The sequence below is a fragment of the Brassica napus genome, chromosome C6, assembly GCF_020379485.1.
Source record: "Brassica napus cultivar Da-Ae chromosome C6, Da-Ae, whole genome shotgun sequence".
NCBI classification, from domain to species: domain Eukaryota; kingdom Viridiplantae; phylum Streptophyta; class Magnoliopsida; order Brassicales; family Brassicaceae; genus Brassica; species Brassica napus.
The window spans coordinates 26363410-26377531 of NC_063449.1; the positions used below are offsets into that span (position 1 = coordinate 26363410).

General features: G+C 37.3%; 4 protein-coding genes and 1 pseudogene across 4 annotated transcripts; 1 reads left to right on the forward strand and 4 right to left on the reverse strand.

Annotated features, from left to right (window-relative positions):
• Positions 1-734: 734 nt before the first annotated feature.
• Positions 735-2329, reverse strand: LOC106403932. The gene is made up of 2 exons (XM_013844709.2): positions 1708-2329; positions 735-1600 (listed from the first exon to the last, which is right to left on the reverse strand). The coding sequence occupies exons 1-2, from the start codon at positions 2327-2329 to the stop codon at positions 735-737; spliced, it is 1488 nt and encodes a 495-aa protein (XP_013700163.2).
• A 2752-nt stretch (positions 2330-5081) lies between these two features.
• LOC106403933 lies at positions 5082-7340 on the forward strand (annotated as a pseudogene).
• A 648-nt stretch (positions 7341-7988) lies between these two features.
• Positions 7989-8742, reverse strand: LOC125588443. Its single transcript, XM_048759783.1, has 2 exons — positions 8125-8742; positions 7989-8051 (listed from the first exon to the last, which is right to left on the reverse strand). Exons 1-2 carry the CDS (start codon positions 8740-8742, stop codon positions 7989-7991), a joined length of 681 nt encoding a protein of 226 aa, XP_048615740.1.
• Positions 8743-8751: 9 nt separating this feature from the next.
• LOC125588444 lies at positions 8752-9869 on the reverse strand. The gene is made up of 2 exons (XM_048759784.1): positions 9195-9869; positions 8752-9111 (listed from the first exon to the last, which is right to left on the reverse strand). The coding sequence occupies exons 1-2, from the start codon at positions 9867-9869 to the stop codon at positions 8752-8754; spliced, it is 1035 nt and encodes a 344-aa protein (XP_048615741.1).
• A 2336-nt stretch (positions 9870-12205) lies between these two features.
• On the reverse strand, positions 12206-13292 carry LOC106404576 (50S ribosomal protein 5, chloroplastic). The gene is made up of 2 exons (XM_013845290.3): positions 12963-13292; positions 12206-12666 (listed from the first exon to the last, which is right to left on the reverse strand). The coding sequence occupies exons 1-2, from the start codon at positions 13036-13038 to the stop codon at positions 12311-12313; spliced, it is 432 nt and encodes a 143-aa protein (XP_013700744.1). The 5' UTR covers positions 13039-13292; the 3' UTR covers positions 12206-12310.
• Between the last annotated feature and the right edge of the window lie 830 nt (positions 13293-14122).

Consider the following 14122-nt stretch of genomic DNA (forward strand, 5'->3'; position numbering starts at 1 on the left):
AAACGTGCAGCCGTCATAAATATTTTAATATTATTTTTAACACTTAGTAATACCTATGGTAATCTTCAAGGTAATAGTAATACCACCATACACATAGTAATACTTTGGCATTTTTTACGTTTTTGTAGTAAATCCATCTCAAAAAAGAAGGTTTGGTAGTAGAACCAATGATTTTACCCTATTATTATCGTCAAAGAAGACATTTACATAAGCAATTTACAAGAAATATGTATTTTGTAAAATTCTACTTACTATATTGTTAACCATTCACATACTAACAATGAAAGTTAAGTAAAGTTTTTGAGAAACCGTTAAGATTTTCTTAAACTATTGAAAATAATTAACAAAAATAGTCTAATCTATATATTTATTATATACGTAACCTACGAATTGAAAATAATCATATAAAGATAGTCTAAATTACACATAACGTGGTGATACATATTGGTTTCGAATTGCACATAATAATACCAATAAAACCCAGTAATCCAAATTGCACATAATAATTCCAGTAAAACCCAGTAATCCAAATTGCACATAATAATATCAGTAAAACCCAGTAATCCAAATTGCACATAATAATACCAGTAAAACCCAGTAATCCAAATTTCACATAATAAGCCCAGTAATCTCCAGTAAAACAAAACTTAGGTAGTACCTGAACCACTCCGACATTCAAAATACGATGCCATACCTTCTCCTCTGGCTCCTCTAGTTCCTCCTCTGCCTCTTTTTCATCTTCCATGGGATTCTCCTACTGATGGAAATCTTGTTTGTTGTGGTTTTACTTTTTTCTTGTCAAAATCTGGAGGAAGTATTTTCTTTGCTTTAACATCTTCTGGTATAACCCAATCAGACATATGAGGAACAGGATATATGGTCCTGTGATAAGCCAAAGCCCATTGCTCCACCAAATAGTATTTTGAACAATACTCTGATAGATGGAGTTCCCTTCCCGCTGCCTTAGACATGAATGTGGCAGCAGCCACTCCATGCACACAAGGGTATTTGTCTTTATCAAATTGTTCACAACTGCAAGTATTCCTAGCCATATCAACAGTATAAAACTTGCCGTCAGTACCATGCACATTGTACTCAAGATGGAAGCTGTTTAATTCGTCAATTGTAAGAAACCCCGCATCAACACATATTTTAGACATTTCGGTTTCCAAAATAGGCAGAACCTTCAGTGTGTATGGTATTTCAGCTGCCTCCTTCCTATGGTTGTTAAACCATTCAGACATTTTCGCAATGATAACATCAAACATTGGTAGTAAGGAATACTTTCTCGCTTCCTTAATAACACCATTAAAAGATTCTACTAAATTGGTGGTGTCAACATTGTACCTATCTCCTCTGAAGTAACATCTAGCCCACTTCTTCTCTTCAACACTTTTGTCAAGATACGCTGCTGCACTAGGATACTTCCGGCGAAAAGCATGATAAAGGTACTTGAACTCAGCCTCCGTATAAGCGTGTGCGCATTCTCTAAACTTGAACGCACAAGTATCTTTGTTGTTATGGACGTGGGTTTTAACATTCTGAGACAAATGCCATATACAATACCCATGTTCCGCCTCAGGGAACACTAGCGTACTGACTTGATCAAGCTTTTGTTTCTATCTAAAAGAAATAACAATCCCGGGACATTGGATATCACTGATTTCAACTGTTCCATAAACCATATTCATCTTTCATCATTCTCACCATCTGCTACACCAAACGCAATTGGGTAGTGGTGATGATCAGGATCCTGAGCAGTCGCAACGAGGAGAACTCCACCATAAACATTCTTGAGGTGTGTTCCATCCACAATGAGGACTTTCCTCATCGCACTGAATCCTTCTATGCTAGCTCCCAGGGCAAAAAACATATACTTAAATTTGTTGGCCTCATCCACTACCACACGAGTTCTTGTGCCAATATTTTTCTGCTCCAGCATGTGCATATAACAGTATAATAAAGTAAAACTCTCTTTTAGACTTCCTCGCACTTCATTAGCAGCTTCTCTTTTTCCTCTCCATGCTGAGTTGTATGATACATGCACACCAACCCTTCGATGAACCAAATCGATCAGAACTTTGGGAACTGGTGTGTCAAATGTACCAGGATAATCTTGAGCCAAAACAGATGCAACGATTTGTGATGTGCCTTTCCTTCTATCAGGCAGTGTTCTTGTAGTAACAACAGAACATGTATGCTGCTTGATGTAACTTCTAACCTTCCAAAGATCTGTATTCTTTAGCTTTGCAACTCGCACAAACCACTTGCACCCGTCTTTGGTTCCTCGGCATTTAACCACAAATCTCGTAGTATCCGACTTAGTCATATCAAACTCAAAACATTTCTGATGTGAAGCCGTCTGAATATGGACTTTTCTTCCTCATTGGTTCTAAATTCTTGACCTAAAACCAAACCTGTACCATCATCCCGTGGCTGATAGACAACTCGTGGTCTTACTTCTGTATCTTCAAGCACATGCTCATCTATTTCCGTGAAATTCTCATGCATCTCATGCATCTCAATGTCTCCGTGAAAAGTGAGCACACCACCAGTTGCATCATTCTCAGTACCATCTTCATCACCAGCCTCTCTATCAGGCAGTGTTCTTGTAACGACATAACATGTATGTTGCTTGATGTAACTTCTAACCGTCCAAATATCTGAATTCTTTAACTTTGCAACTCGCACAAACCACTCGCACCCATCTTTGGCTCCTCGACATTTAACCACAAATCTCTTAGTATCCGACTTAATTATATCAAATTCAAAAGATTTCTGATATGATGCCGTTTGAATAAGAACTTTTGCTGTCTCCTTGGTTATAAATTCTTGACCTATGACCAAATCCATACCATCATCCCGTCTCTGATTAACACCATCATGCATCTCAATGTCTTCGTGAAAAGTGAGCACACCACCATTACCATCTTCATCACCAGCCTCTGTTGTCTCTTTATCAGATATACCGACATAGACATCAGTTTCATCATTCTCAGTCCCATCTTCATCACCAGCCTCTATAGCCTCTCTATCAGATATACCGATATAGCCGTCAGTTTCATCATCCTCTTCTGAAAGTTACACTTCTTCATTGATGATCTCCACATGTAGAACATTTCTACACATCTCGTGATTTACTTGCAATAGATAACAAAAAACGTCTTCATCATTCCAGATGTATGATGGCTTATACGAATACAATACCATTGGAAAGTAACTAATCTTCACTTGCACCTTAGCTTCATCTACCTTTATCTTTCTGCAAATACGCTCAACCAAACCAGAGTAAGTGATCTCCTCCATTGATTTCCTCAACACAATCGTGTGAATTTTATCTTCTCCTTCACCATCTCCCGAGATCCATTTTATTTGAGCTCCATCCTTCATATAATATCCTTCATAATTAAAACATATAATTGTGCAATGCGGATTTTGCATTTTCCTGAAATAAAATAGAATATCATTAGAATTATCATTATCACATCGTACAATCTTTTCTTACTAATACTAATTTAATTCAGTACTATACATAGTAATACAAGAAATACTAGTAAGAAATATCAATTTAGTAATCCTAGTAAAACTTTTTTTGCTTTAGTAAACCTAGTTATACCAGTAATACCCAGAACTTATCCTTGTCTAACTAATCCGCTTTTAGGACGATATTGTTACGATTTTACATTACCCATGATGTGTAATTCATCTTAGATGAAATTACACACAGAAAATCATCAAAACACACATAAAATATACCTAAAATCTATAAACACAGTTTTCAATTTTTTTTTTAATTTCTCATAATTTTCATTGGATCTTCTTTTTTTTTACACTAGCCGAGATATACACTTGTTTTAATAACATTTCAGTAAAAAATTCATCAAAAATTGACGTAAAAAAGTCCCAAAAGCCCTAAACACAGTTTTTGAAATCATTTTTAATCTCTCAAATTTTCATCAAATCTTACTTTTTTAACGTTACCCTTCATATACACGATATTTAAATGTAATATCATAAAAAAATTCATCGAAAACGAACCTGAATTCCCTGGTTTTGAGCTTCAAAAATCGCTTATGGAGGATGAGAGGTTGTACGATGAAGAAGGAGACATGTGGGTCAGGAGAAATCTGATTGGTTAAAGTTGTTTTGTGGGCCATGTATGTAGTTGAATTATGGTTGGTTTATTTAATTGGAGAAATAAATGAAAGACTAGTTAGGAGAATGCAAGAATAAAAAGGTAGGAAGAATAGAGAGAAGACATTGAGAATTCATTTAAATGGGCATGGAGTATATGGAGTTAATCTCCTTTTAATTCTCGCTCACCTGATCTCAAACGCTTAATGCACATGATCTTTCTCTGTCTTTGATTTTTTTTTTGTAGTAGTTAATTGAAAAATTGATCTCTGCCCCTGACCAAATTTGGCGTAATTTTATCTCGAGAGCAAGACACCAAAAATGACACTATCCCACTATATTTGGTGTAATGTGTAATACTATTCATCACACCAAATCTTTAAAATATATATTTTAATATATTTCATTTAAAAATATAGTTTAATTACTATCAAATTTATAATTAAACATAAATATATTGTATTATTTGTATTTTAAATTTTTTTTCACATTTGGTGTAACAATATTCATCACAAAATCTCTAAAATACATTTTAATATGTTTCATTTAATAATATAGATCAGTTACTATCAAATTTGTAATTAAACATAAATAATATTATACTATTTGTATTTTTAATTTATTTTCACATAATTAAAAATTAAATTTTTATTTTTATTTTATTTTTATTTTTATTTTCAAAATAAATTATTAAATAACTAATATTATTTATCACTCTCAATTGATGTCAAAAACAATTATCACTTACAAATAATAAAATATAAATATAATCTAGATGTAACAAAAAATTATTTATCAATTATAAATAATAGAAATACAAAAAATTTAAAACTGAAAAACATCAAATAATATATAATATTACTTTTGGTGTAAGTTTGGTGTCATTATTGAAGATGACAAAAAAATTTGATACAAAAACACTAAATTTGGTGTCATTGGTGGAGATGGCCCGAGAGACGAAGAGTTTTGTTTCTCCGTCTTATCTCCATGTCACTTCATCAAGTGGTGGAAAAATTTCCCCCCTAAGTTTTGTATTTAAAGGGATAGAGTCAACTTGCTTTATTTTTATTGTCCCGACGACTTGATTTGAACATAGTTCTTTATTGGCAAACTGTAAATTAAACGTCCTTGGTTGCATTGTGTATCTATCTTTGTGCGTCAAGTTAAGTGCTGATGGGTGGTTGTATCTCTATCCAAGTATCATGCGATCAAGTGTTGAACCGAGCTGGTAGTTGCCTTTGGAGAAAAGGCAATCATATTGGTAACCTTGAGAAGAATTTGGTGGCTCTGGAGAAATCCATGGAAGTACTTAAGGCAAGGCGAGATGATGTGTTAACAAGGGTGCAAAGGGAAGAAGCCAAAGGTCAACAAAGGCTAAACGAAGTTCAGGTATGGCTTACTAGTGTTCATACCATCGAAAACCATTTTGATGATCTAAATATTACTAGAACCATGGAACTCCAAAGGTTGTGTCTTTGTGGTGTTTGTACGAAAAACTTAAAATATAGCTTCCATTACGGGAGACGGATTTCTCAGATGTTGAAGGAGGTTGAGAATCTTAAATCTAATGGAGTTTTTGAAGCTGTTGCGCTTGAAAAGCCAGATATGAGATGTGTGGTGGAGGAAAGGCCTCTACAACCGGTAATATTTGGTCAAGAAACAATGCTGGAAATGGCGTGGAACCGCCTCATGGATAATGAGACTGCAATTATGGGCCTTTATGGTATGGGTGGAGTAGGGAAAACAACTCATCTCACACAGATTAACAATAAGTTTCGTGAGACAGTTGATGGTGTCCAGGTTGTCATTTGGGTTGTGGTGTCCAGTGATCTACGGGTCGAGAAGATTCAAGATGATATCGCTAAGAAGTTAGGCCTTCGCGGAGAGGAGTGGAACCAGAAGGAGAAAATAGAAAAGGTCACTGATATACACGCTCGTATGCAGAATAAGAGATTTGTCTTGTTATTAGATGACATTTGGAGGAAAGTGAATTTAACAGAAATTGGAGTCCCATCTCCGACAAGAGAAAACGGATGCAAAGTAGTATTCACCACTCGTTCTAGGGAAGTATGTGGTCGCATGGGGGTTGATGATCCAATGAAAGTCCAGTGTCTAACAAACAATGAAGCATGGCACGACACTTGTTCGAGAAAAAGGTCGGACCACTCACGTTAAAAAGCCACCCAGGCATTCCTGAACAAGTAAGAAAAGTTGCTGAAAAATGTCGTGGCCTACCGTTAGCTCTCAATGTCATTGGCGAGACCATGTCAAGCAAGAGGACTATACAAGAATGGCATCATGCAGTTCAGATTTTAAATTCGTATGCTGCAGATTTTTCTGGTATGGATGACCAATCCTTCCTATTCTAAAGTATAGCTATGACAACTTGAAAGGTGACAAGATCAAGTCATGCTTCCTATATTGTTCTCTTTTTTCTGAAGATTATTTGATAGAAAAAGAGAAGTTGATAGACTACTGGATATGTGAGGGATTCATAAGTGAAAACAAAGATAGAGAAAGAGCAGTTAACCAAGGTTATGATATAATTGGTAACCTTGTCCGTTCATGTTTGTTGTTGGAGGAAGGAAGCAACAAATCAAAGGTGAAAATGCATGATGTGGTTCGTGATATGGCTCTATGGATATCATCTGATCTTGGAGAAAACAGAGAAAATTGTATCGTGCGAGCCGGTGTTGGGTTATGTGAGGTACCGAAAGTTGAGAAGTGGAGTGCTGTTGAAAAGATGTCACTGATGATTAATAATAGGGTTGACGTCAATTGACCCCCTCTACTATACGCACCAACACCCATTCCACCCAGACTTTATGGCTCATCAATTGGCTTCCTAAACTTTGTTTCATCATCAATTATCCACAATTTTTAACAGATAAAAGAAATCACGTTTAATAACTAAAAATGCGTTTAATTAAAAACGATTGCCCAATTATAGATCCGATTAAACCTTACCCGACTCTAACCCGCAACATTAAAATCAGAAAACGACAAACCAAAACCTAAATCCAATTAAACTGAAATCGATTTGGGGCTTAGGGTTCATCGAGTGAGTTTGAGAGGAGAGATGCAGAAATCGAGTTGGGTTTCGTCTGAAGAGATGAGTGATCACGGTTCGACAACTAGGCGACAGGTTAATGGAATTCCGACAAGCTGCTGGTGTGGAAAAAAGCTTGCAACTTTCGTGTCTAAAACGAATGAAAACCCGTACCGGAGATTCTATCGATGTGTAGTCGCTAGGCAGGTAAAGTAAACAAGAATGATAAATGTGCATGACTAGATGATGTGTGTAGGATGCCAAGTTGTTTGGTTTTGTTGCAGAGAAAACATGACAATTTGTTTGGTTTTGTTGCAGAGAAAACATGAAGATCATCTTTTCAAATGGGAGGATGAGGCGATTCTTGATGAGATTCATATGCTTCAGGTGCAACAGAGGAGGCTTGAAGACGATGTCGAGAAATGGAAGATGATGAAGACAAGAGAAGATGCACCTGTTGGCTGCATTGGAACCATTGGATGGCTTTGTGGAAAGCTCTGTAATAGAGAAGATTGATGAATAATGTTGTAATTATGTGACTGAGACTGATGTAAGGCTGATGAATCTTTCCAAACCTTAAGCTATTATCTTTGTTTGTCACATGTTGATCATCATCTCTTAACAAAAGAAGCTTCTAAAACACACTGAATTGAAGATAAATTGAGTTTGAAAGACATAACACCATTCTGTTTAACAAGTTAAAAACATCCTTACAAACCGCATCCTAGAGTTATTACAAGTTGAAAAAAACAGCACAAAAAACAACTTGTACTAGCATAACCGCTTAAAGACTGCATCCTCCTCCTTAGTCTTGAATTGTTTGAGATTGGTGTGTCGTGCCATTGAGACCCGAAGTGCTTCCTTGTTCCTGCAACAAAGATAAAATGCTCAGAAAATACTACCAAAACGAGTACAAGTAAAGTCAAGTGACAGGAATGTACCTTCTCTTTAGGCTCTTTCTTGATCTTTTTCTTCGGGTGTAACTTGCATGTTGCTGCATTATGATCAGTTTCTTCACATTTAGAACAATGCATGGTGCGACCTTTCCTTCCAAGAGTCTCTACTGTCTTCTTCTTCTTCTTTAGCGATTCATTTTTGCCTTTGAATCTCGGAAACTTTTTTTTCTTGTTTTTCTTCTTCCTACCAGGAAGTGCAGGCTCAGGTGCTTCAACAACCAACTTGTACTTATCCTTTTTCATCCAGAAACGTGGACCTCTAACCGTGTTGATCGACTCACTGTAAGTTTGTTGCCATAGATGTGTTGAGAAGAACTCAGAAACATATTCATCAACATCTAAGCCTACATCTATCATTGCTCCATACGCATGCTCACATGGAATACCAGTTATCTGCCACTTCCCGCATGTACAAGTCATCCTATTAGTATTGACGTCATATGTCTGTCCTGAAAGCCGTACATCAAACACACCATGAGTTCCTGGAGTCGTTATACACTTGTCAGCATCTTCTTTCTCAGACTTTAGCATTTCAACCACATATTTTGCAAACCTCTGCTGGCGCCTAAGCGACTTCTTGTTTCTCTTTGCAATTCTAACCATGGCTTGTCTTCAGATGGTCTCCAACATAGGTACAACCGCCTTAGCTCTAGCTCCGACAATGGTGGCATTGAATGATTCAGTGGCGTTGTTATCAACATCCTCACAGTAGCTGCCAAGCTTATAGAAAGGCAGGGACCACTTCTTCGGTTCCAGCTTCATAACATCATCGTATAGTGACATACTATACTCCTGCATCTTCGTGAGGTTCTCGCCGTACTGAGTAGTATTGTAGCTCCAAGCTAGATTCCATACCACGAGTTTCAAAAGATCTTTCTTCTTGTGCTTCTTCTTCAGGTTTTCAACAATGTGTTTAACACACCTTCTATGCTCAGCCTTTGGTAACTCAGATTCAATAGCGCTTATGAGACCCTGCAATGTTATATAATTATAAAGCTTCAGGCAGTCACGATTAATATAGGATAAAACAATGCATTTAAAGGTTGAATTCTTACCTTTGAGCTGTCAGATAGAAGTACAAACTTCTCTCCATCTCCAAGATTGAGATCCCGTTTGAGTTGCTTGATAAACCAGAGCCATGTATCAGATGTCTCACCTTGTACCAGAGCCCAAGCAAACGGATAAATCTGGTTATTTCCGTCATGTCCTATAGCAGTAAGTAATATGCCTTTCACTTCTTGCTTTAGAAATGTTCCATCAAGACCTATAATAGGTCTACAAGTTCCACTCCACAACGTTTTAAGCTTCTCGAAGCAAACGTAGAACCGATCAAGCATATCTTCTCCAGCAGCATTAGGGATGGTTTCAAGGACTACACTCGTACCTGGATTGGTCCTTTGAATCTCGCTCACATAACCTCGAAGATGTGCAAATTGATCTGCATACTCCTTGTGAAGCCATTTCAACGCCAAAGTTCTTCCTCGTTGGCACTGATTCCTTGAAGGTATTAGCTTCCACTTCTCCTTAATCATCTCTTGAATCTTCTCAGGCATTAAATTACCATCCTCCCTTAGTTTATCAAGGAACAGCATTGCTATAACTGGACTTCTAAGCATTTTGCACTTTCCATTTGGTGTACAGCTATGATACATGTACCTAGTCTTCACCAACCACTTCCGAGTGGGTTCATCATAAGCACAATAAACCCTCCATTTACACTTTCCTCTCATCGCACACTTAAAGCTCAGCTTCGTTTTATCTCACTTCCTTTGCTCTATATTTCGGCCTTTGCTCAGAGCATAATGTAACACCGCCTCTTTGAACTCAAAACCAGAGAAGAAAGATGTTCCCACATCAAGTTTATCTTCTATCCTTTTGCGTTTTCTGTCTCTCGGATAAAACTCATCTTCGTCCTCATCTTCGCTTTCTGGAATCGTGTTCCTCCCAATGAACTCCTCATCCACAAAATCTGCCACCGACTGCTCAATCTCAAGCTCATACCGATCCTCCAGCTCTTCTTCTTCTTCACCATTACCAATTCTTTCATTTTCATCTTTTTCCATGTCTTCTTCGTTGGGCTTTCTCGGCTTTTGCCCGATTTCACACTCCCAATATTCTTCACCTTCTTCGTTTTCTATCTCCTGGGAAACAAGAGTCGAGTTTGCATTTGACTCCTCTTCTATTGGCGAAGCTGCAGTGACAGAAATGCTCCACTCTTGATTTGCGCCTTCTTCTGGAACAGGAACCCAGCTATCTCCATCATGCATCCCCAAATCTACAGATAAAGGAATCAAACCTTCTCCTATTCCTTCTTTGTTCTCCATTTTCGTCGAAGAACCCTAGAGTATCGACTTTCCTAACCCACGATCTCTCTGATTCTTTTGAGATGGGAATCGATGAACCCTAATCCCCAATTTTTGAAACTGTCGATTTTGATTTGTGTCGGTTTTTGTTTGAGGTCCGAAATATCCATTAGGTTTAATCGGATCTATAATCGGGCAATCGTTTTTAATTAAACGCACTTTTAGTTATTAAACGTGATTTCTTTTATCTGTTAAAAATTGTGGATAATTGATGATGAAACAAAGTTTAGAAAGCCAATTGATGAGCCATAAAGTCTGGGTGGAACGAGTGTTGGTGCGTATAGTAGAGGGGGTCAATTGACGTCAACCCTTAATAATATTAGAGAGATATCTGGTAGTCCAAAGTGTCCGAAACTAACAACTCTATTCCTCCATGGAAACATGCCATTGGCAAGTATCTCAGGTAAATTCTTTATGCGTATGCCAAAACTAGTTGTTCTGGATATATCTCAGAACTTGTGTCTTAATAGATTGCCGGAGGAAATGTCATGGTTAGTCTCGGTAAAGTATCTTGATTTGTCAAGAACAATGATCTCCCAGCTACATGTTTGTCTCCGAAAGTTGAAGAAGCTAATGCATTTGTATCTAGAAGGTATGAGGAATCTTCGGAGTATCGATGGAATATCTAGTTTGTCGAGTTTGAGAACACTAGTGTTACTACATTGCAATAAACTTAGGTTTGACGAAAGCTGGAAGGAGTTGCTTCTCTTGAAACATTCAGAAGTTCTAACCATTGAAATCGTTCAAAATTAGTTTTGGAGAAACTGTTTTTCTCACCCATGGGGAGGAGATGTATTCGAAAGGTAGTTATCAAAGACATTAGGGAAGAATCTTTCGGATTCTTGAACTTTCCGACTATCCTCCGTAGCCTCAAAGCCCAAAGCTTCCCAAATCTCTCCTCTGTGTCTATAGAAGGGGTTAGGGTTTAAATGATTTGATGTGGCTGTTACTGCTACTAGGAAGACAACCCAGTGAGGCAAGTCATTAAACCGAATCTGTGTTTCAGTAGTGTCTTACTCTGCCTTTGCTACTGTTTTGCTTATGTAATAATTAATACACTGTTGAAAACCATCAGACTCAACATGTACGTGTTTCAGACAGCTTCTCTTCTCTTCTTTTTTTCGCTTCCTCTCTGTCAGTTGATTTGCATCAAACTTCACTTTTCTACAATCGTTGTGGTTGCGGTTGTGTTTTGGTCTTCGAGCACTGATTGTTGGGGGTGGATTTGCATCTTCCCTCAAGGCCCATTAGACAATGAATTAGGCCCATATTGCTAGAAAGCCCTAGGCTTCATCCTTCTATATATAAGGAGCTACCTCCTTCTTAGAAAGGGGATCTTCCACTTCTTAGATTAATAAACATACTTTCATAAGAGATTTGTAAATTGAAAAAGTTCACTTTACATTTATATCCATTCTTGTGATGAAACCTTTACTCAATAAAATCTCATTTATGTTCTTTTCCATTTGATTTCATCTAAAGATTTCTCCTAAGCCTCAAGAATCTAACTCTCATTCTTAGATTCTTTTATTGTATTGATTCAACAAACATCACCAGCATAAACACCATTTTTGGATCGAACACTGATCCTCTCAGCTTCCGCTCCCATTTTCTTCCTTGATAACCAAATGGTTCAATGCAAGTTCCAAACTTTTTGTTCTATCTACTACACTGATCACTCTCTGTAATGGATCCTTTTAAAGAACTTACTCAATTTGAGATTTTAATCCAAAAAACAATGCTTATACAAACAACATTACAAAAAAAAGTTAAATAAAAAAGAGAGCAAAGAGTCATGATAATCATCTCTAAACATGCTTGAGCTTCTTCATCTTGGAAGGTGGCCATCGACCCTTCTTCCTCAACTTACGCTTACGAACCAGACGTTTCCTGCGTAGCCTAATCTTCTTGGCCAGCTTCATCTTCATCCTCTGTTCTAGCAGTTGCTTCTCTTTGGCTTCTTTTGATTCCAACGGTAGTTTGTCCACTGGGACAGCAGCGACAACAGTCTTAGGTGCCTCCTCATTGCTCTCGGGCTCAGCTCCGTCCACGCCAGAAGAAGCTGCCTTCACAATTGCTGCTCTTCCATGGCTATTGCTCAAGTTGTAACCACTAAGTGAGACTCTGTTCTTTGACTCGATGGTGTTGGGTTTAAGGATGAAAACTGAAACCCATATGAATAAACCAACAAAATGATCAGAGCTTTCACACCAAGTAAAACACAAGTAGCACAAAGTGTTCGATGAAATGACTCAATGAAGAACTAATCCTATCTCTTCAGCGTAAAAAAAAGAGGAAGAAACTTTTTTGCTTTAGTAACTAAAAAAACTGAAGTAGCTCAGGAACTGGAGTTTGGTTTATTGGGTATGTAATGGAGATTATACAATATGATTCCGACATCCGAGGAATAACGAAGCCACAATACGTCATATGAGTAGGGAAACAAGTGAAAATGCGTACCTGGTGAAGCGAAAGACGAAAGTTGGAGCCTTGGAGAAGAGAAAGGAGCGAGAGAATTGAAACAGAGAAGAGCCATCTTCCTCGAATTGAAGGATCTAGCCTTCAGACATTCATTTGAAGTTTGGTTTCTGGATAAGCTTTTCCCCTTCTCTCTGTGTCTTCTTAACCAACGGATTGGATTTGATCCGGATCAATCTCGTTTGCAGTTTGGTTTGGTTTCGAATTTTGCTTCTTTTGTTTGATCAAAGGATTCAAATTTTGCTATTTTGTAAATGTCGAAATAAAATTGAATTTGGTTTGGTTCAGTCCCCCGTTATTGTTTATTTATTAGTCCAGTTTAGTTTTGATTATGAGCTTTTAGTCTTCCACTACTACCTAATAATCTGCACCCACTAGGCAGGATTATCTAGCTTTTATGGCCACCTTTTATTGTTGATTCAGTGGCAAGCATGATCATGATAGCCTCAACTTTCGCGTACAGAAGCTGGAGTAAGGTAACAACAGTGACGCAACTGTCAAGAGGATAAATGTCACTATGTCAGTGAAGGGCAGGCGCGGCATCGATTGGCTTGGTTTACCAAGAACTATCGAACTTAAGGAGAAACTCAAACCTTGGAATGTGAGATTCAAGATAGGGCAAAGATCAGACGAAACAGGTGTTAAGTCTCACCTCTCTCTCTTTGTCTTCACTCGTCGTAGAGACTTTAAAACCTAGAATAGAAGTTAGGAGAATAAGTGTATATTTACAGTTTGATGTATTTCATAGTCTCCATCTTTTTTATTAGGGTTTATGTAATAACTCACAAGTGGTGTTTCTTGGGTCTTATGGTAACTGTGTGACTGGAAGGGTTGAAAGTTTGTGAATATAACGCAGAAGAAGTATTGTACCACCGTGACTAAAATAACTAAAAAAATGGATGTGAAGAGATAAATAAGATTCATTGAGATGTTTGTACAGTAAATTCTCTGATTTACCAAAAATCAAAATATTTTACCAATTGAGCAAAAGCTGTATAACTAATATCTCAATAATCATACAAAAAAAAAAAAAATCTCACTAATCACTATCATCATCTGATTTTGTGTAATAAAAAAAGGGGATTGACTTCCATTTTTGGCTATAGATGTATACAGTCTTAATACAATGAGGTACATTCTTA